The sequence below is a fragment of the Cariama cristata genome, unplaced genomic scaffold (genome assembly GCF_000690535.1).
Source record: "Cariama cristata isolate BGI_N322 unplaced genomic scaffold, ASM69053v1 scaffold942, whole genome shotgun sequence".
Classification (NCBI taxonomy): domain Eukaryota; kingdom Metazoa; phylum Chordata; class Aves; order Cariamiformes; family Cariamidae; genus Cariama; species Cariama cristata.
In genome coordinates this window covers 74,097-97,742 of record NW_009601903.1, presented here as the reverse complement: position 1 = coordinate 97,742, position 23,646 = coordinate 74,097, and the positions used below count along the sequence as shown (strand labels likewise).

At 38.2% G+C, this 23,646-nt stretch overlaps 1 protein-coding gene across 1 annotated transcript; it reads left to right on the top strand.

Annotated features, from left to right (window-relative positions):
• The first annotated feature begins 2,397 nt into the window (after window positions 1–2,397).
• Window positions 2,398–23,646, top strand: ZPLD1 (zona pellucida-like domain containing 1). Its single transcript, XM_009710613.1, has 10 exons — window positions 2,398–2,503; window positions 7,589–7,809; window positions 11,017–11,198; window positions 11,876–11,948; window positions 15,226–15,323; window positions 15,969–16,049; window positions 16,885–17,056; window positions 18,422–18,530; window positions 21,533–21,562; window positions 23,471–23,646. Exons 1-10 carry the CDS (start codon window positions 2,398–2,400, stop codon window positions 23,644–23,646), a joined length of 1,248 nt encoding a protein of 415 aa, XP_009708915.1.

Sequence of the window (23,646 nt, the reverse complement as noted above, 5' to 3'; positions counted from 1 at the left end):
AGGAATGGCTGCCTTGATTCTTGCTAGGGTGGGCAGGTAGGTGAGGTTGGCCTCAGTTCTCTTGAGAAATGAAAAATAATGCATGTTCCTAACTTAATTAACTGAAATTGGCAGTAGTCAGCTCAACTGGTGATGTGGATCTGCATGTTGATCCATATGCAGATGAGTCAATAGCCAGAAAGCAAGTAGGATGTTACTGCTTGTGTTGTATTCAGAACAAGTCAGATTTTAGCTACAGAACTAATGCTATAAATACTTAATGTCTTAATTCCACTTTGTACCTTAGCAATTGTCTCTCCTTCCTCTGAAACACAGCAGCAAAAGTTAAGTTTAATAATTAAAATTTTAGAATTTATTGTAAGATCTGCTTTTCATCTAAAATAATAGCTACAGCTTTGTCAGTGTCATCTTTTGATAAATTGTTTTCAAACAGTGTTTTTTTGGTAGCAAAAATACTGTGGCAATTAGAAAATTGAAGTCAGGTTTATATCTTGGTAAATTACCCTTGATTTATACCATTGTAATGGACATCAGCAACCAGCTCATATACAACAGAACAGTAATAGCCACGTAATCGATGTAACTGTTGTACAAGCAGAGCTAAGACTCCAGTACACTGGAGAAATTCCAATTTTCCAAAGGAAAAAAATTCTTTCAAAATGAAGTGTGAATTTTCATAGTAAACAAACAAGACACCAACTTCTCCACCTGAGAGTAATGGAGAGGGTGAGGAGATCATGAAAATACAGAGGTTTCCTAGCAACCCAGTTAGAAATTTTATTTTCTTTCTTATTTTTTCACTGTTCTTCATCAGCATTAGCTGCAAGTACTGTCAACCTCCACAGGAATTTAATGGAAAAGGAGTAGTGGGTCAAAGAGTGCTTTCATTTAGAGTTTTGTATCCACTTGAAACTAAAAGGGGGTTGTGTTGTTGCTGTAGGTCACACTTTGAGGAAGTTATGCAGGACTTGCTAGCGAAACTTCTTTTGGATATAATAGCAAAAGTTATATCCGACTTACAAAACATGCATACTTAGTGGCAAGCTGGTGTTTGTAATTCTCCATTTTTATTCTGTTTACTTCCAAGCAGAATTACATAGGAGTAAATGGCTGGACATTTGGACATGCATTTGACATTTTAGTAGAGTTTGGCTTAGTGTTTTGTTGTAGTTGGCTTGTTTGCTGACAAAGAGCACTTGGGAGTGTCCTCTATGGGTCTGTCTTTCAATGCAAGGCTTTAAATCCCAGGTTTGTGTAGTCTGCGAGATTGGTTTGAAAACTAGTGGAAGCCTTTCTATTAATTTGAGCAGACTTTAGCTCAGAGCACTGTGTAGCCATGACAAATCCAGTTAAGAGTGAGGATTTCTCTCAAATGTTCTTTCCGTGTGCTGTTGCCAGCTCTTCTCAGCAATGCATGACAGGCCCTTGCTATGCCAGATGTGGCTGCATTTAGGTGTGCTGCATCTATAGAGTTTACAAATGTTCTTTGGTGTCCACTTGGAGAAAGGTGATGATCAGCATCTCTGTATTCATATTCTTAGAGAAAGCAAACCTCCTAAATCTTAGACTTCCTCGGTTCCTGTTTAATCAAATAAAGAGCATGCTGCGTTTGAGGACCACATCAGCAGAGATATTTTCTAGGATTACTAAATCTTATAAATAAAATAAATCAGTATCACTTGGATTAACGGACAAAAATATCAATATTTTTGGAAGTTTTTGACAAAAAACATGAATCGGATATCTGGTTGTGCTAAGTGCCACAGATATTAGACCTTGGAGTTTTTCTCCCAAGAGGAATAATTACTCGAGACACTAGAAATTCATGTGTTCTGATCTCCTGGTCTGGTTGCGAGATACAATTCAAGTAGATGCAAGCGTCTGTGACAACTCTGTACATAAGCTTGCTGCAATTGCGTGCATGCTTCAAAGAACAAATTTTTGGCAAATAGATACAAAATGATTTTTATTCTAGGATCTTGAGCCTGAGAATTGCTCAGCAAGCCACTAATCTGTATGGTTTTCAAGGACTTAGCTAAAATAAAACTATTGTTCTAAGATGTCTTTGTCAAAGAATTTTTACATGTAAAATTTAAAAAAACCATGTTGCAGCTTGAATATTTAACAATCCTTAATCTATCAATATGTTTTAGTGAGTTTTTTCTTTTATATCACCTTTGAGTACCTTTTTTGTCCTAAGTTAATAGAAATTACACATTACTCTAGAGAAATGGGCTCTGCTGCCTGTGGCCTCTTTCCCATAAGCTTGTGAGCTTTATCCCCAATTCCTTTGCTGGAGACCATCACCTCCTGAGTGGTTAAATGTCTGCAATAAGCATCTTTAATGCAATGAACAGATGTGTGTAATAACCATCTAATGTTTTGCTAGGTTTTGCAATGGAACAGGTATGGTTACTGCTCCTGCTGACGATTAAAGTGCTTTCGGTGACTGCTCAGTTCAATGGATACAACTGTGATGCTAACCTCCATAGCAGGTTTCCTGGTAAGTGTTTAATGGACTTTTTTCTAATGGCTTCTTTATTGTCTTGGTTCAAAGAACTGCTTATTTTTAAATACCAAGCTTTAAATCTATCTGAAGCCTGGAGGTAGGACTCCACATTAACTGAGTGTTAACTATCTTGGTGACAATGAAATTCCTCTAATGTTGCACTTTACTTAATTGCATGGTGGGTCAAATTCAGCCTAGTAGTAATGAATACAACTCCCCTCACCTCAGTGGGGTTTGACCTGCTTTTGTCAGAGCTCTGTCCTGTCCAAGTAAGTCACCAAAGGTCATGTTGTTGTAAATGTTTTCTATAGATTTAAGAGTCTGAAACTTCTAACTGGGTTTTCTTTCATGTTTTATGCGGGTAAGGGAATATAATTATGTCCTTTTAGTGAAATAAAAAAATTATATCTCTTTATGAGCTAAATAAAGGTGATGGCAAAATTTAGTGTCTCACTTCAACATGGAGTGCTTGGTTAAGGGTAGGTGAAGCAATGGCATGTATCCATGTATGATGTACACTCATGCCTCTGAGAAAATGGAATGAAGTCATTTTGGGGACATCAAATGTCTGGAGCTGTTAATACAATGAGAAATAGAAATGAAATTTCAGTCTTAGTGACGTGTATGAGGGTTTACTCAGCTGAAGAATGCTTTTAGTCTCTGTTATGTTGCTTATCCTCCCTGCCTCAGTTGTTGCTTGGACAGAATAATAAAAAGCTGTGAATACTGGCTTGCTCACATCTTGAGTTTCTGAGGTAACAATTGAATTGAACAGTATAGTGATGAACTCTCAGTATAGTGTTACACTGTAATAACTTTCAGTGTTGTTGCTTCCTGAAAAATAATAGTTTTTTTAGGAAGGATCAACTCTTTTATTAAACTTAAGTCAGCAGAAAGCCTACAGTCTGTTTGCTGTGTTACTACCACATTGCTAGGTGCTTTGTTGACATAAAGACCAAAAGTGGCTTTGATCCTTTTTCACTTAACCAATATGAATATGAAGAACAGAGAAATAAGACAGGCAAAGGATTGAATATGTTGTGTCCATCCCTGACAAAATCACTGTTTAACTGAGTATTTCTCAAGCTCTTTCTGTATTCCCCTTCTTAGGTAAGTTTTAGAGGCTTACCTCAAAAGTGTGGGTGAATTGTGCTCACCTGCCTCAGATCTACCTTTCATATTTTTTTTCATGTAATTATTTTCCTGTTTCAGGCTTTTTCAGAGGATTGCAACAGCTAGAGAGATGTTTAGATTCCTCTTTCTGTGCTTCTGAAGTTTTTCTCTGGTCATTTTTTGCATCAGCCCTGTGCCAAGGTTTTATATTTGCAATGCGATACCCGTGAATTGAATCCAGCTCTTTTTGCGGGTATTTAGGGGCCTCTTGCAGTTCTGCCTCATAAAAAAGGGTCATATCAGATTCCGTGTCTGCCAAATCTCAGGAACTCAGGAGAAAATCTATTTAGGTTACAAGTAAACAGATTTTTTGTTTAAGTAAATGCTAATTGCCCCACACTGTTCATAGGAGCTGAGAGTAATCTTGCTTTTTCTTGTTTGTGACAGCAGACAGTAATTCCAACCTTTGAATCTTTAATCAACAGTCTTAGTGCTGATTTTGAGAGCTAGGAAAGAAAAATAATTCTGCTTGTTAGTCATGCATTTGAGAGGGAGGTAAAAAAAAGGAAAACCCTTTTGTCCCTGGATTTGACAGGTTTTATTTTCAGTATGCAGAAGGGACTGCTATGTAATGGGCTGGGGCTAGTGGAGCTGGGTGAGGCTGCTGGAGCTCTGTTTTCTGGGTTCAAGACCCCCAGAAGATGGGTGTGAGAGCCTCTGCAGGGAGAAGGGGCTCCCTCTCTCTACACTTGCTTCCTCAGCGCTTGACTCAGGCTGTGGCTTTGAGGGTGCTGGCCTCACTGACTTCAGAGTTCAAATGTAAGGGGAGTGGTGAGAGAGAGAGAGATCAAAAAGGGGAACATTTGAAAATTAGTATCTTGCCAGGCTGAGAGACTGCTCACCGAGGTTGGTTATGGATATTCTTCTTTCTTCCTGTTCCTTATTTGTTCTACACAAGGGATCTTCGTTGCTGTCAGCTGAAATTCCAAATGTGGGGCCAGAGGAAACTGTTTTGCTGAGATCTGTGGTGTGCGGATATCAGAAAAGCCATTGGGCTTTGAAGTTGTCTGCTCTTTTTCTTTAAGTGTTGTGAAGAACACAAGTTGTCTTCAGCAAAGATGAGAAACTTTGCCTTTCTAAAGGAATCTTGGAGCTCATCCATTTTTCATTTGTGCTTTTATCATTCATTGCCTAGGTGAAGTTTTGCATAGGGATGGTGCTGCGTAAATAGGATGGTAAATAATCAGGCAGGACTCTTGTTTCTGTATTTAGCAGGTTTGTTTTAGAGTGTAGGTATGCAATAGTCAGCAGGGATGAATGGAAAAAGTAATTGTATTTGGTAGATTGAAAATTCTGTGACTTCTTATACCAAAAGCTAGATGTGTTCTAGAGAGTACGTAATAAGGTTAGATCCCACCATCCTTCAGAGAGTTACCTGCAGAAAAAAAGCTTTAGTTCTGCATTTCAGTAAAGCATAGCTTTTAGAAGGCTTTTGGGGGATGCAGCCATAGCAGTCCAGCTGTCTTCAGATGGGAAACACACAGTTTTGATTCAGGGGGCTCTTGCTGTAAGTACATATTGAAAACTTAGTAGAAGCTAAGAAAATATTGCAGCTTTTCCACATACACTATGCATTTTAATTCAGCATCAAAGCAGCAATTTTTTCAAAGAAGCAGCTCATGCAGAGAAGCTGGTTTTGAACTATGAGTGTCTTTGCATGCCTTTTCTGGTGGAATGACTTTTGTCAATGGTGTGCTGTGGCAAACTCTTGTCCTTGGCAGGTTTTTCACCGCCTGCTCTGGGGTGAGTCTTGGCAACGTGTGGAAGGGTTCCAGAGCAGAAGCAGGTGGTGGAGCTCTCAGCATCTGGCTTGTGTTGCCATAAGGCTGTGCTTGATTCAAGATGGTCTCTGTTACTGTAGTATCTACATACCTCTTGAGCTTTACTCTATTTTGCATGCGACACCCCTAAGAGTACAGTTGACTATAGGTGGATTGTGTGATTTGAGTCAGAAAAGCCAAGTGATTTGCCTGTATGGAGACTCTGTAACAAAGAGGTCCTTGTATTTATGGCCCCATCAACTGGATGACCTAACCTTCAAATCATTGCTCTTCTCTTATTCAGAAAACCAGAAGCTTTTACTTCAGGAATGCAAATATTTTTTGTTTAAACCTATACATATGTAGGAATAATATTTACCTTTCTAAATTGACAAGAAATGAACTAGATGTTTAGCATCTAAAGGGACATTAGATCTGTTTGCACCTGGTTTCAGATTAATTTCTGAACAGTAATGTTGTTTTAATTCCAGAATGAGCTAATTTGGCAACAATAATTCCTTGTAAAGTAGTGGGTGGAAAAGGTTCAGTCTGGAAAGGTTATTTATCCTCCTGTATAGGACAAAGGTTGTTTTTGTACAGTATGGTCTAATTTCCCTTAGTGTCAAATGAGAAGTTTGCAAGTGGTAATGGTACCTCAACAGGTAAAGTAATATCTTGCTTTTCAAAAGGCCTGAAGTGAGTTATAAAGTAGCTACAGTCCTCATGTAGTGAAAACCAAGGCATGCTTCTTCATCTTTGTACACTACATTGGTAGAATTATGTGTATGTACAAACCAGGAGAATTTAATGTGAAATCACCTCAACTCATGTCTTGCCTCCAGCACCTTTCTGCCCAAATTTACACCCAGTGAGTAAAATTTATCACCACATTAGCTCAGGACTGAGTTTAGCCTGTTACTTCCTGCACTTGATTGTTTTGGCTTTAAAACCACCATTAAAGCTGTCTAAATTAAGCTGCTTGTGCTCCTGTACGATGAGGGAAGTGCTAGTTCATTGTAATGGAGGTTTCATTTCCTCTCTGTTGTGACGACGCAGTGAAACAATTCATTTCAGGAGGCTTAATGGTATACTATTGACTGAAGTTCTACAATTTTTAATAGCACTTAATCTTTAAGCAGATGTAATAAATGAGTTATATAAAGGAGTAATGTCTGTGCTTAACACGATGCAGTGTGGGGTTGTTTTTGTAAAGCATGGTGGGGAGAAAAACCCAAAATAGCCCCCCAGTCATCTGTGGGCAGAGAAGAGCTTATAGAAAAGTTATGTTATAGCTATAAAGCAAAACAAACTGTTGCTTATGTCTATATCCTAACCTGATGGTTTTCCATTCAAGGACACAAACACATTCATAACTTTTGAATCAAAGGTCAAACAAATCCAAAAAGATTTTTTGCTGTTATTCAAAAATTGACGAGTTGTAACAATTGCGATTTTCTAGGTCTTTTGTATTGTGATAATGTACAGAATGAAAGATTGCAAGGCGCTTTGTTGTATTGATCATTGTCTTTCAAGAGTCAACTGATTTTTCATTAAAGCTAAAGTTGATGGTTCTTAAAAAAAAAAAACCCAAATTTTAAAGATACCATAATAAATTGCTCTGATATGCTGTTGAGTGTACTTCAAAGTCTGCACAGCTTGAGACTACGATCTCATACAAAGTGGACTCCAGACAACCTCAGACAATCACACCCACCTTCTATGCCAGAGTGGGCTGGAATGCAGAGCTCAGCCTCCCAAGTTTCTCAAAATTGCTGGAAACTTCTGTTCCACAAGGGAACTGTTTAATCAAGTATTTAACTACTTGCTGTTTTCTACTCTTGCAGTGCTTCAGTTTATGAATGTGCTACTAAATGATTTGCTGGGGAATTTTAAAATAATGGTTTTGTTGTGTGGTAGACTATGTTACTATATTAATTCTTGTTTTTCTTTAGTGAAGTTGTAGAATCAAATCTGTTCTTCAGAATAATGCAATTCTGACCTTTATATTCCAATATTTTGCTGTGACTAGGGTCTAAAAATTGATTCAATCAGAAGTTACAACAGTAGGCTAACTGCTACAACAATATTATGGTGATTAGTTGAAATACATCTTCTTACAATGTCTTTCCCTGTATTTTTCTTGCAGCTGAACGAGATATCAATGTTTTCTGTGGAGTACAGACAATTACTATGAAGATAAATTTTTGCACAGTTCTTTTCTCTGGTTATTCCGAGACAGATCTGGCACTGAATGGGAAACATGGGGATGCCCACTGCAGGGGTTTCATTAATAACAACACCTTTCCAGCAGTGGTCATTTTCATCATCAATCTGAGTACTTTGGAATCCTGTGGAAACACTTTAGTGGTAAGACAAAGTCAAAGTGAAATTGTAGCATGATTGTTTATGCACAAGATCAAGTGAATGGCCTTGACAGCATTGTATCTTTTACAGATAATGTTTACTTTGTCTTGCTCAGTTAGCAATATATTGCATTCATCAAAGAAAACCAGAGGAATTTGGTAATTTGTAATCAAGATTATTAATGAGAAAATGTGATGGGACACACAGTTGTCTTCGGATTAGAAAGTATATTTTTAATTTTAATTTTTAGTGAAAAAATGAGATTATTCCAAGCCATTTTTAAAACTCTTGCTGAACATGCTTTGAACTTTGCTGAAACTTTTTTAATACCCACTTGGAAAATGATAGTAAAATATTTTGACTGGGTTAGAGGAGACTTATAGTCTGAGTACCTACTTATGTGTTCTCATATGACAGGGGCTTGCTGACTGATTTTATATGTTTTGTGATAAGGCTGTGACTTCAGGCTCAATGTCACAGGGAAGATAGTCTGGCTGGAGGGTCCAACCCAGAGTAAACACCTCTGCTAGCTGTGCCATGAGGTGGTGCACCTTCCTGGAAGATCTCAGCTCAATTTGGAACTGCCTGGCAACAAACTGAAGTTTTCAAGCAAACTTTGAATATTTGACACACAAAAAATAGAAGACTGTCTAACCTATGCACTCAATTCTTGACAAAAAAGTCAAGATGTGGGACTGAAGTTCAGATTTGTATGTTCAGCTCTGATCTCTTAGTGCATGGCCACTCTGTGCTGTGGTGTTTTGCCTGGTGGTGTGACTTCAGAGTCTACATTTTATGTTGTGGTTTCATGCATGGATAATGCATGTCTTTGTACAGCTAGTGACTAAATCTAGTCCTTAGCTGTGAGTGAGTGGAACCAGAATCTGATCCAGGGGCTGACTTTGAAGTCTGTTTTGTACCAGTATAATTTCATTTTTTTAATGAAGCTATTTCACTCTGAATGGGGAGAGGGGAGGAAGACAGGTCTCAAACCTTCTAAACCAAGGGAGAGAAGAGCTGTAGTTTGTGTGTATATCACACTGTACAAGCAGTGATGACTTAGATCAAAGTATCTATGAATAGCTTGCAAAAGCAAGTGTAAAAACGTAGTTTTTTTAAGGCTTATAGCCTACCTGGAATTCATACTTGCCCTTGGTGATACCTGTCAGTTTTTATAACACCCACCCCTGTTTTGTTGCTCATAATTTTGCGAATCTGGGCTGAAATGTTCGATATGCTCTGTGACCTATTTGCCTCAAGCTGAGTTTTCTTTTAAAATTTCAACAAAAAACAGTTCAGCAAGTTCAAGATTCTCTTCTCCCACTTTCTCTGAAAAGCTGTAACACCTCCATGACTTGCAGTAGAGTTTGCCAGGAAGCAACTTCTTCCTGTTCTTGTGGAGTCGGTCACGTTGTAAAATTGCTATTTGATTATAATTGTAAAAGTTTATTAAAAATGAAAACCAAAAACCAGTCTGGTAAGGCCAAATAATTGGAGCTCCCCACAAAGCCCCCCACAAGGCTGCACGTGATACGAAGACAAAGTAGCAGCTGCTAAAAATATATCCCAAAATTCCCCTTGTCCTCGCTCGGTTTATGCGTGCTGTGCCACAAATGGATAGAAGAAAGGAGCAGGGAGCATTTCTTATCATGTTCCCCCCACTGGAGTAGTACAATCCCATGCATTTCTTGGCTGTGTTTCACAGCAAAGATCTTCAAACTCATTTTCACTAAAAGTAAAGGGAAGACAATAGTTCAGGCAGAACTCAGGTAAAACCCAGGTCTGTCTGTAATATGGCGGATCCACCTTTTAATTTTTGGGCGATAGGGTGATGCAGAAGCTGAACAGAGCTGTAGTTGGCTATACTACGTTAGTGCTCTAGCCTCTGTTTTTAAGGCAAGGAATAGATCCTAGGAAACTTGATTTTCACCATTTTCCTGCCATTTAGCAAATGATTAGGTATACTATGGGCAAAGTACGTGGCTGTGTCTGTCTTCTGGCTGTTTTTTCTGTAGCTGAAGAAATCAAAATATCTGCTGTGTATCCTGTGCTACTTAGTGCAAAATGTTACAACTCATGCGCACCTCAGAATGATTCTTCCATGATGAAATGTCATTTTAAGAAACTGTATTCTGAAGCTATTGAAAGCATCTGTTTTGCTAATACAGTTAAACAAATGAAATGCTACAGTGGAAGTCCAGTGCTGTGTTAAATTGCATTATTGCGTCTGTGCCTATTGAGGCAGTAATTTGTGACACTTATCTGGGGTTTTCGTACCACCCCAGTATTCAGGTCAGTAGCTACAGATGGAGTGGGACTGGGCTGCTACCAGGAGGGAAGTGTGCCCTTCAGTTTTCTGGAGAGCTGCATGTTACTGCTGGCTCTGCAAGCATGATCAACAGATGATAGCGCATGTCCAGGGACTGAATTAAGGTTGCATTGGCATTAAGATTATATTACTTCTAGCTCTTGCGTTTCTGACAGTGTTTCTTTGCACGGAGTTTGTAATTTTAGATTGAGAGATGTATAATGTAAACAAAAGCACAGACTCAAAGTTCAGCTATTTGGCTTGTATCTGCTTATAAAGTACACTGGTTTTGTGTCAAACAAAGCTCGGGAGTGTCAGAGTATTGTTTCTGTGAATGAAAATGCTTGTGTATTGGCTTTATTATTGCATATGGAAGCTCATCTTAAGCTAGTGTGGTTTGTTTTTGTTTTTGTATTGGCTTTATTATTGCATATGGAAGCTCCTCTTAAGCTAGTGTGGTTTGTTTTGGTTTTTTTTTTAACTCTAATAGAAAAGTTCCTTCAGCTTTTCCAGTAAGTCACATGAATTCATTGGGAATGCTCAGAAAAAAAGTACCTACCAAAAAAATGCTTCTGGATTCCTTGTGTGTGGTTGGTTGTTTTTTTGGAAGCTACCAAAAAAATGCTTCTGGATTCCTTGTCTGTGTGGTTGGTTGTTTTTTTGGAAATGTTGCTCAAGTCTGTGTTTTAGGAACAGGGATATCGCTTGTGAACTGTATATGCATCATTTTGGAAAGGTGAGAAACAGAACACAGGGAACATGTTATTAAACTAAATTAACTTTTGAAGGATTTTTTTTAAATATCTCTGGGTAAATTATGGGCTAAAGCATCAGTGTCCTTAGGTATTTTTTGTTCCACAGTTAACTTTCTGGTAATAGTCATTTTCTGTCTCCCTCCATAGGTATCCTCAGCTCGAGGTATCAGTGCTTATGGAAATACCTCAGTGGTACAGATAGGTAATGTTTCAGGCTATATTGATACGCCAGACCCACCGACTATTATCAGCTATTTGCCTGGACTTCTGTACAAGTTTAGCTGTAGCTATCCACTGGAGTACTTGGTTAACAATACCCAGCTTGCTTCGTAAGTGTGCTTTTCGCTTCTATGTGTTTCATTTCCATGTTTGTGTAAGTCGATATGTATGTATAGATATGTATGTACACCTAAATATATGCATGCCATAGCAGTATTGTCAACACGGTAATTTTTAGCTGTGCAAGAATAAAGGGAAAAGAAAAAGCACTGAAAGAAGAGGTGATGCAAAGAAAAAGAAAACTCTGTAGCATCATTGAGATAACATAGTTTATGAAGAGCTGCCTTTATGAAGAGAGCCTTAGATAATGTAAAACTTCCCTTAAAATTCAGGTGTTCTGGTGACAAAATGGTAGCAGAAAAAAAATGGAAATTCTTCATGAAATAGTTTGTAAGCATGAGAATATAGAGTGCAAGAGACAATATTTCTACAAGTGAACCTTGTACATCATAAAAAGTGGGTTCCCTTTTGTCAGTTTGCCTCTCTGCTAATTATTTTTCTGATTCATGTTTTCAACAGTATCCATTACTTTCTGCATACTTAAGGCTCTGTCAGTGTTTCCACTATAAATTCCTATTTCTGAAGTATATAATCCAAATACATACATTAACTCCTTGTGATATGACTTATTGAGTTTTTTTAATTATGATAAACCCACTGTAGTATGTAAACACAAAAATAAGATATCTTTCTTCATGATGGTTTTTGATTTCTGGTTCTGTTGTAGGTCGTCAGCTGCTATTTCTGTAAGAGAGAACAATGGTACATTTATCAGCACTTTGAATTTGTTGCTTTACAATGTGAGTATAAAACACAGTAGTATGACCTGGACTAAATTAATCTCTGCACTATGTGGGTACAAGCTGGATTAGCAGAGCAAAGTATAGACTCTTTGTTATTTGCTATTCCCTTCCCACTCCTCCCATGAACCAGGGCTTTCATCTGTGCATCTTCCATCTCTGGGCTCCCTTGTCCTTTTTGTTTGCCTGTACCTGTTGCCTTGTGTTTATATGGCTGGTCTTTGAGGACACACGCAGGTGTTTTTGGGTTTTGTTTTGTTTTTTTTTCTTGTATTTATACAGTTCCTCAGTTTACAGCTGTGACTCTCAGGTTGTGAAATAACATGACTAATCAGTTGTAGTAATAACAATCATACTCCAGAGTGCATACTTGTGTTAGCACTTATTGTGTTTGTGTGTGAGAGTACATACTACTACATATGTTTATAGGTATATTGTACTGATACAGAGAGTACTCTGTAGAACTCTAAAAGTATTCCAGACCTGTTCCCTTAGCAATAAACTGTAGCACTTCTACTGGGGTATTTTTATGTTCAAGCCTCATCAGAGTTTTTTGACCATCTGTAATTGTAGTGAGGGATGTGGGATTTGTTCCAAATCTATAGCCCACTGCACTTGTTACCTCACTGTGTAGACTTTCAAATTTTAAAGGGTTAATAATTTTAACAGCTTTTGACTAACACTTCTTCCATGTGTTTTAGATAATTTAACTTGAATATGCATTGTTGTAAAAGATTTTACTACATAAATACGGATGGTGACAGTAAAACATGAAAAATGCACAGACCTCTACTTAACATTAATCCCTGAAATTATATTTTCATGTTGATTAAAATTTTTATTCATACATTTTAAATACCTGATTTAAATACCAATTTTTCAATCTATCAAGCATCACTTTTGTAAATTATGAATCTGATTTTTTGCATTATTATTCATGCCATCATGATGCAGAGTTATAATTCATGCAACTGATTTAAAAGTCAATGCTTTACGCTTTGAACATAATGAGCTATAAATATTGTAACAGGACATTTTCCAAGAGCATGCTTAAAAAAAAAAAATCATGTTTGTTTGACAGAGCAGAGTTCCAAATGACAATTTATAATCTGTTAAAATGAAGATTATACTTCTCATTTTTAAATAAAACTGTGACCAAAAAAAATAGGACATGGTGAACGTAGCCAAATTTCTCAGCCAGGACTGGCAATGACCACCACATGTTTGCTGCCTTTTAGGGCCCAATTCTGCTAACAGTCAGGTATACTATTGATGCTTATACTGAGCATATTTTTTCCTCAAATACCATATGCCAAAATGGGTTTTCATCCTTCCTATCCCAGTGAGTTTACAAGTTGATGATAAACCGTGGTGTTTTAGCCTTCTGATTTCAGTTGTATTACTCACTCTAGTGAGTAGCACAAGCATGAATAATACTGCTAAGGCTGGCAGATTGAAGTGATGGATATGCTTTTCTGGTTCGCATCCTAAGGCTGCCTGGTCGGGAGTGCCTCTTGAGACACCCATGGCCTTGTGAGCTCTGATTCTGTGGGCTGACTTGGTCCCTGTTAGAGAGTCCTGGTTTTGGGAGGGGCCTTGAGGCTCCTGTCCAGCCTTGATATCGGTGAGGGGTTGTGTACAGATGTGGCTCTTGACTGTGAGCAGCTGTATTTTCAAACTTTAGCTGTAGTATTATTTGCTAACACTGACTCTTCATCTTCTTAGGTCACCTCCATCTTCCCTCACAAGGTGATGCTTACATTCGCTTTGTGCTGTTAGCAAGTCTTAGCATTAGGAAAGACAAGAGGAGCCATTATAGACTCCAGAGTTTAATAGCAAAATGTTTAATGGGCTTTCACAGAGCCTAAATGGCTATGTGCTTTTGGGCCTTCCTGTAAATATCTTCTAAATGAGTAAGAACTACTCTTTAAGAAATGGAATGTAATAGTGAGGGACTTGCTGTAGACTTTTTAATCGGTTTCAAAATATGACAGAGCTACATATTAGAGAAAGGTAAAATTAATTTTAAAGAAGGCAAACTTACCTGATCTCACTTGAATGGGTCTTCAAGGACTTGCTCTGTGTACATCCCAGAGCTGGTCTGTTTGTGCATGTGTACCTCCCAAGGCCTCCAGTGCTGCAGAGACTGAATATTGGGCATGCTGCGATTTTTGACATTGTTTCCTTGGAAGAAATACTTGATTTTTGTGCTTAATCCTTGTTGCTGTCAGCTGCTGCTTTTGGTCTGGCCTGCTACACTGAACCTGGTCAAAATTTTGTTTAACAAAATTTTTCTTGAGTGTTTTGACCTCACACAAGAGGTCTCAACACGCTGAGTCCCCGTGCTTTCTGGATTAGCAATCTATTTGACATAAGTGACGCTACAAGTAAGTGCATTTTGATATGTTGAATTAACATCTGTCACTCAGATCTGTTTTATGGCCGCTTTGCTAAAGAGACATTAATGGTTCAGCCTTTGAACGTGAAACCAACGAAACAGCTGTATTTATGTAGTAGTATATGGGCAATTCCCAGCTTTTATTTTATGTACAGCTTTCTTGAAACAACTTTTTTGAAACATTAGAATTTAAATGATAATATTTGTTACTTGTATTCTTCAAGCCAGCTTCCATAGAAACTACATTTTTGCATAATCAATTGTGTCTGTTCTCCCAGACTACAGCTTAAGATACATAAAACCTGCTAGCATTGCTATCTCCACTAAATCAAATAATCTTAACAACCTTTCCTGGGAGAGGGTACTCTCTAATCCAGTTAAGCTCCTCCTTTAGAAAACCACAGTAGCTGCTACTTTTGCCTGTAGGTGCTGGGCGACTTACTGAGGTGTCAATGAATGGTACCTTTTCTTTAACCACTGATCCAATCACTTCATAAAATCATAAATAGATTCCCCAAAATAGTTGCACAGGATAAGGCCAGTCAATTGTTTTTGATCTTGAGTCTCCTTCTCTGGAGATACTCAAAACCTTCCTGGACACGTTCCTGTGCAACTTGCTGTAGCTGAACCTGCTTTGGCAGGGGGTTTAGACTGGTTGATCTCCAGAGGTCCCTTCCCACTCTGATTCTGTGATCTTTACAGACAAACTTGTAGGTAAATGCTTTGGCACTGCTTTTTGCTGCTTCCATTACGAAGGACAAAGTAAATGACGGTCCTACATAGAAAGGTCAGAAAAAGTAGATGGACATTCAGTCTGTGGATGCAGATGGGTTGTTACAGTGGGACTTCTGGTACACTGAGGCAATATTTGTTTTTCAGGATTCAACCTACAGCCAGCAGCTCCTTATTCCAAGTACGGGTTTACCTTTGAAAACCAAAATATATGCGGCTGTAAAAGCAACCAACCTTGATGGCAGGTACAATAAAGGATGTTATTTCTTGTCTTGCTTGCTATTCAGCTCTTGGTGTTGCAAATTTTTCTGATTTAGAAGCCACTGCCTTTTCCTCATAGCCTTTTGTATGTCAACATAATGGTTGGTGTTTGATAGTCACTGCCCTCAACTGGAGGGTATCAGGTCCTTCATGGTGAATGCATATCTTGCTCCTGTCCTCGTTATGAAAGTTTTCCTGAATTGTACTTTACATCTCGTATTGTTGTTGTTTAACAAAGGACTTCTGTAAGATCAAGTGAGAAATGCCAGGGCTTTTAAAAGTGGGATGGTTTTGATTTCTAGTCCTATATGGCTGTGACTTCTGAGAGGAGGCTTAAAATGTATGTTGGTGTGGTGGCTGACTTGCATGAAACCAAATGATTTGATATATACAATTCTGCTACTGTGCTGTTTATTTTTGTAAGTAGTGGGAAGAAACAGGTGATATATTGGGAATGTAGGATGACTTGTACGTGACCTGTTAAATACAATAACTCGGCTTCAGTCTAACAGCCTGCACTATCAGTTTGTACGCTTGCCTGCACTGTCTTTTAATCTTATCTCACTTGCTCTGCACCCCTACTCTTACGTTGCCGGTTCCCCTCATCTATCACTTTGCTCTCTGTGCAGGTGGAATGTTTTGATGGACTACTGTTACACCACGCCATCTGGTAATCCTAGCGATGATCTTAGATATGATCTTTTTTTCAGGTAGGTCCTGTGCAAACCCAGTGTTTTGTGGGCTCTTCCTTTAAAAATCGGTTACAAATCTCTCCAGTACTGGTGTTCTAAACTGCCTGGAAAGCTTAAGCAATATCAGCAGGGAGGGACTGAGGGCTAGGCTTACAGATAACATGTCAGGACTTATCTTGTTTATGAACATAAACATAGAAGCAAGTGCAAAGTCGTAAGAATTATGAAGGTAGAGAAGCATATATCCAAAATGGCTCTACTGGAGATACCATAAACACGCAAACTGAATTGCTAAACTGGCCTTTATTTTACCAAAGGTACCCTTGTGGTGAATGACAGTGATATAAAACATCATAGACTCCAGATCAGGAAAGTAGTTAAGCAAATGATTAAACATAAATAGATGCTCCTGCTTCTACTCCCAGTAATAATATTTCTTTGAATTGGAACTTTGAAAAACATCTTGGCAGTATCTCAGATTACATCTTATCAGTGATGATTGCTGGAGAGATACTGTCTTCATTTGGAGTTACCTGTCTGTACTGGTTAGCATACCTGATTACATTTTGCTTCAGATCTGAGATTTCTTTGGGCACTGGAATTAAATGGTACCTTGGTTATAGCTGTGATGTTGCAAAACAAAACATAATGTTTTTGTAGGAATGTGTTTTCAGGACAGGACTGTGCAGCCAAGCAGGCAGATTGTGGCTACCCATGTTGCTCACTAAGACACTGTTTTTCCAAGGAGCTAAAGCACTGAACTTGCTGCTTAAGTTATCTTATTCTCAGCTAAGAGCTTCAAAATGCTAATATAGCTGCTCATCCTAGTTTTAATCTTCTCTACAAAAACTAGCTGTGACAAGGACCCACAGACAACTATAATTGAAAATGGCAAGAGCCAAATGGGCCGGTTTTCCTTTGAGGTGTTTCGCTTTGTGAAGCACAAGAACCAGAAGATGTCTACGGTCTTCCTCCACTGCGTGACAAAGCTGTGCAGAGCAGATGACTGTCCCTTTCTTGTGCCAGTAAGTTTCAGTGTATGGAAGGTGATTTTAATTATCTGGATATAAAATAGGCATGCTGGAGTTATTCTGCATACAAATGCTATGGAAGTTTGGATGGCACAGAATGAAGGTGATTTGTAGAGTCTGAAGTAAGAACTTTTTTTGTGTCTGAAGGAATGTAACATAACTGATGAAGAACAGGGCAGTGAATATTGTCATCTGGAGACAGAATAATACTAGACCTGCAAAACACAGGTGGTTGAACACATGAGAAATGACCTCTTTGCCTTTTGGACCTTAATTCATTTTTAAAAATAACAACTCTGACAGCTTCAGAGCTGATATTCTTAGTATAGCATCTAAAACAAGGTATCCACAAGCACAGTAGATGATTAGAAATATCTTAGAATAGAATTTATGGAAACCTTAAAGATCTAGTAAGTGCTGTTATACTGACAAGGAAAATTTTAAAAGAAAATTTTACTACATCCCCTATAGTTTATTACCACCTCTATTATAGTTTGGCAACTGCTGTTTTGTTGAAGTTGTATCAACTCAAATTATTTAATTTTAGGAGTGTCAGGAACAGCAAATATATTTTGGAAACGAAACACTTCAGTAAATGTAAACACAGAATATTCTGTGATGTTTTCAGAATGCAGTATTGTTTCCTGTTGAATGACTTGCCATCTAGAATTTTAAAATGCTATCAGTTCAGTATACTTCTGACATTTTGTACATTATTTTATACTTTTATGTTACACTTTTAAATAATTAATTGTTTCTATTGAATTTGTGTTCTGAGGTTTTTGAACTTCTTTCACAAGAAGTGGAAATTAAAGAAATGCTCTTGGTTGAAGCATGCTTGAGTACCCAAGATTAAGACACCTGATAAGTTAGAGATGTTAAAGGTGGACTTCAGATGATAGAGTGCTGGGGACTGTTTTAATGTGGGTCATAGCTATTTAGAACTCCATGGAAAATGTGTGAACTTTAACTTGAGATGCTTGCTAGAACAGGGATTGTAGCATGTTGTCTATCCTTAGTCAAGAAAAACACATTTGTTAGGGAAAACTAACTGTAAAAAAAACTTTGGGAAATTAACAACTGAAAATTTAATATACTATAAGATGGATCTTGTACACAACAGCAATGTAGTTCTGTAAACAAAGTGAGGCAAAATACAATGGGAAACCAGGCATTTATAAGATACACTTCTAGGGAATATTGCAGCTGTTTTTATTGCAAAGTAATTTAATGCATACTAAGAAATAAAATCAAAGTTGTAGTATTGCTTATAAAAGAATTTACATTAAAGCAGGAAGCACGGAAGGGCAATAATTCCATTCCACTCTGAAACTGTGATTGTTTTGATTAACCACTCAGATTTGCAGTAACAGAGAAAGAAGAGACGCTGGTGGGAGGTCAACTGGGAGCCCTCAGAGCACCTCTGGCAATGCTGTAATCTCTGCTGGCCCCATCATTACGAGGAGTGGTAGGAATGAGCAAACTTTTTCTATGGACTGCAGGAATTTCAATAACCTGGGGAAATGTTTTGCAGTTTAAATTTGCAGTGACTTAAAGGGTGGATTCTCCATAAGTTTGCTGGGTATTTTTTTCCCTACTGTTGGAGACTTTGATAGAAATTTTGAGTGAGTCTATCTGTTCGGCTCTCATGAGCTTCCTCCTTACCCTGGTAAAATCACTGTGGGATACTGTTATGCATATAAGGCCATTATAAAAACCCAAACTCAGTGGGTTGACTTCTTTTTTTTTTTGGTCAGGTTTTACTGAAGATAATGGAATTTAAGGTACTGTGTTCAGTGTAGCAATTTAATTTGGACAGCTAATGAATATTCACTGTCAGTCTCTATTCACCACTTCTTCCAGCTTCACCTGTGGGTTTTTATCTAAGTGTTGCATAAAATTAATACACGCTACGCTTAGCCCTCATCTATAAGAAAGAAATAGGACAAACACATTGTAAACTCTAAACAGTGGGCCAAAATCTAATCCTTTAAATCAAGGGTGAAAATCCATGATTTCAATTTTTGTTGCCAAAGTGTGGGGTTTTTTTGGGGGGGGGGAAAAAAAACAACCACAAAACAAACACCCCCCCCCCCGAACCAACTCTAAATGCAACCTGCAGTCTCTGAAAAGAATGTGTGACTGCTCTTGACAAAATTAAAAAAAAAATTTGAAAAAGTTTAAGAAATTCTGTTTACATATATTTATAAGTAGCTGCAGTTAAGCAACTGATTTCAGCAGTCTTAGTCTTAGGAAGCTGACAGCAAGACTGAATCCTATCTAGGAAAAATAATTGAAACACTTGAGAATAAAATCCTTTATGTGCAAAGTGGTTGTGCCCACATATACAGAGAGAACTGACCCTCTAGAGTGGGGAACCATCTATCAGGAGACCATTTTCAGAACAAATACCTTATGTTATAAGCAACATTTCTGAAATGCAGAAGAAAATACTCATTTTCATGATACATAGACCCAACTGAGTTGCTGTTATCTGATTAGTCAAAAAAAGTGAAACGAACTAACTTCAAAGTTGCATACGTGAGTACTTATGGGAAACGAATGACAAATTTGCTCAAGCGTGTGCTGGAGAAATGTTGTCTTAGGCAAGGAATGGAAACTAGATAAAGCTTGTTATATGAGCAACCCTTATTAGGTAATACAGCTTATGATTCAAATGCTGTGAATACTATTTTTACAATTAAAAAAAATACTCATTGATTACCTTCAAATACTGCATAACTTCAAGCAAAGAAATATCTATCCACAGGTGTTTAATGACCCCAAAGAAGGAATAAACAATTTCATAATTTCATGACAACTGTTGAGGTTTTTTAAATTAAAACATGAATAAGGCTGAAAAAAGGAAAATAATAAAGTTTTTAGGTGTCTTCTATTTTCATGTATGTGGCAAAAGCTTTTTGGATTAGACATATTTCTGCATCTTCATAGTACGCTTTTGGAGTGTCCCACTCCTGCTGACAGAAGGATGGTTTGATGGGAAGTACTCTGAAAAAAATGGTTTTCAGTCCTGAACTTGCCATGAATTTCCTGAGCGGCATTGGGCAAGTCCCTTAATCTGACTTGCACTTCACTTTTCCTTCTGGAGCAGAAGGAGGGAATTAGTATTTCTTCCCATTGTGAAAATAAGTGTGTTAAATATGTGGGGTTCATGAATACTATAGTCAAGGAAAGAAAACAGGGAAGGTCATGAGAGAACTTGAACAGAACTATCTGATTTTGGATGAGGAGTGCTGGAGTGCAGTGCTGACTTAATCTATGATGCTGCATGGAGGAGCTTATGGTATTTTTGAGACCAACTCTGGTCCAGCTTTAGTACAGATACATTTGTACTGAGCCCATCAAACCTGCTGCACCTGACTCACTATAGTATGTATGCCAGTATTGTGTCTGCAATTCCTGAGATGTGCAACCCCTCACTTGCCTCATTTAGGTTGGTTCTGCATCTGTCCTGGGGCCAGTCCTGTGCACATCAGGGTCTGCAGAGGCACCTCAAGTTAGCCAGATCTGCCCATTACTGCAGTCACCAGTTGTTCTGATAACAGAGCTGTTCATGCAGTTACCTTGATAGCAACTGAATAGGGCTACTGCAAATGAGTCATGGTTTTTCTCCTCTGTATTTCTGAACTCTTGTTTCTAACACTTTTTTCTTTTCAGAGAAACTTTATTCTTGTTTATTAATCTAAAATAAGTAATTACAGGAGACAAACACAGAAGAAAATATTTTAGTCTCTGTGTATAGAAACAAAGCAGGTAACTATTTGTGAAGGTGAAATTGTGTAGCTTTTGATGGATGTCTCACTTAAACTTAGAAGACAGCTGCTCAAAACAAATGTATACGTGAGCTGTACTTACAAGTTGCACAAAAAAAAGCAAAAATAGTGATGAGAAATGTAATTCTGAGATGGACAATTGTAAGTAAGTAAAAACTGAAGACAAAATACAAATGTTTGCCTGAATATAGTGCTACTGTTCAACTGTCAAGAGAAAAATGAGCATGGGGAAGGGGCATTTTTGTAATAATTTGTGGTCATTGATGTATTTTTTCCTTGAAAAATTCGGGTTAAGTTTTTTCCTTATACAGATTTTCTTGTAATATGATTAACAGTGAAGGGACTTGCGTATAATATTGCACTTATGGTTGTATTTTTGAGGGACAGAATAGAACTGGCCATCTTTTCAATTAAGAGGTTCCTGCTTTAAGGCTTTTTTCTTTTGCCATAGAATACTAAGTAACTTCATATTGGTGTGCTCACATTAAAAATGAAGCAATATCATGTAATGTTATTCTACCAGAGATGCTAAAAGATACTAGTCAATGTTGCAAGTACAGTTGATGTGTTTTGAAAATAAAGCTAGGACTATTGGCTTTTGTGTTGCAAGAAGGGGGGAGGAGGTAGGCAGAGGTATTTGTAAAAATATAATGCATCCCGGTTTTGTTTTATACAGATGAGACGCCAACCAACAATTCACAGCTTGGTAAGTTAATCGGAATTTGAAGAAACATAAAAGAAGGTTTGTGAGTGAAACAGAACTGAGAAGACGAACAATTTTGAGCTCTAGGCACTGAGCTGGAATGTTTTTTCTTTTTGGCTTTTTTGTTATTTAAATGAATCAATATCGACATGCTATAAAGAAAGCAATTGGAGAATCTGGAATGCTCAGTTTAATTTGTGTACCCAACTCCACCCACATAGCAACTTCTAATTCCTATGATGGAATTGAAATGAAAATCTGCTGCTATGACATATGAGGGTGAGAGAACATTGCAACTGCCAGATGCTAAATCACACTTAAGCAGTAAAACTTGCTCATGCCACGTAGGAGAGCAGCAAAACGGTTATTATGGTGCAGTCCAGCTCAGTTCACAGCTCAAAGTCAGGAGAGCTCTGCTTCAACTCCTGTTCTCCTGGCACTGAACCATGCAAAGAGCCTATGGAAAAGCTTGGATAGAACTTGTGGTCTGCTAGGGCAACGAAGAGGAGATCAAGCCTGTAAGTTTTAGGGTGCTTCTCCTTTGGGCACTTGGAGGGCTGGTTTCAGCCTGTGTGTTACTATTCTCTGCTGGTAACAAGGAGTAGCTAATGACTAAGAAAGAATTGCCGAGGTAACCAGGTGTTCCATTGGGCCATTCCACCTTTTACTTGTTCATAACAGAACTCAGCAGCACAAGCAATCTATCCTGTCCTCCGAACTCTAGTACTATTTGTTCCCTTTGTTTCTCAACTTAGACCACATAAAAGCAGCTGCCCTTCTTTCTTGGCATGGGAACAAACTTCTCCCTGTAACGAATTGTTCCCTAGTGTGTTTCTACCCATCAGTACCATTAAAATAATATGCAAATTCTTCATTTGCTGTACACAGCTTGCTGTGTTTAATGGCTGCTACCTTTCCTTCCCATCCAACGAACGCAGCAGCCCTCCATTTCCATCCCAGCTGTCCCAGTGGAGTGTGTAGAGGTAGAATGAGGCGAGATTACTACTGTAGTGGAGAGAAGATGTGTGTATGGTCAGAAGGCAGCATGGTGTTGAGAAGGGGAGGGCAACCTGATCAACAGAGCTGGCTTTTTTCAGCTTTCGTGAGGAGGGAGTGTGAGAAGCAATCTGGCTTCCCACATAGTAGCTGTGTTGTCATTTCACCTTGCTCTCCAGCACTGGTAATGGCAAACACAGCTCAGGCAAACATATGTTGGTGCTTTGGGTGGTACTTACCACTCTATTTTTTTTTTTTATATTTACCCTCCTGCTGGAAAAGATCATACAGGCTGGATGTGTGTGTGTTCCAGTACCCAGGAATTGCTCCATTAACAGCTTGTTGAGCTACAGTATGTTCTAGATGTTACCTCTTCTACCCGAGGTTACCTCTTCTACCCGAGAATTGATAAACATGTTAAGAAGCCTTCTGTGAAAGGTGTACAGACAAGCTTAGAGTAACTCAGATATCTGGTGCTAGGTATGCCTGCTAAGGATTTATATACTCTTTGACTTGAGGTGTTGGATAATGATATCAGGTAAGAAATCCTTTCATTAACTTGATTAGGCCACAAGTCCTTATATCTCTGTCTTGATAGTTCTTGGACAACAATAGTCTTGCCTTAAAAAGCAGAGGTCAAGGTTGGTCACTAGCATACGAGGGATTATGCCTTAGAAGTATCCTTACTGTCTTTATCCCTCAGCATGAGAGATATTGAAAGAACTAATAACTATTTTCAAAATAGACTTGGATAAACTTTATCCAAGTAGATGGGTGCTCATTCTGAAGTACAGTTTTAGTCCCTTCATTGTAACTATTCGGTATATTAGGGTGTTGTAATGGGAAGACGGAAGTGTTTGGCACTGCTGAGACTGTAACCAGATCTTACCTATGTGTTTTTTGTTCTCCTTACAGCTCATCCAAACGGATCTTCTTTCCAGATGAACTCAGTCACCAGTGCACTGATTTCAGGCATTGTCATCCTAGGAATCACAAGCGTTTTCTTTTTTGTATGTTCCCTAACTCTTCTGCGCAGAAAGTGGCCCAACACTTCAGTCTTGAGTGGCATCCGAAACCCAGTTTTCAACTGA

Coding starts and splice junctions, on each gene's coding strand:
- ZPLD1 (XM_009710613.1), top strand. CDS start 2,398: ATGGAACAGGTATGGTTACTGCTCCTGCTGACGATTAAAGTGCTTTCG. Junction 15,324..15,968: donor GCAACCAACCTTGATGGCAG/GTACAATAAAGG, acceptor CTCTCTGTGCAG/GTGGAATGTTTTGATGGACT. Junction 17,057..18,421: donor ACTGTCCCTTTCTTGTGCCA/GTAAGTTTCAGT, acceptor TTAACCACTCAG/ATTTGCAGTAACAGAGAAAG.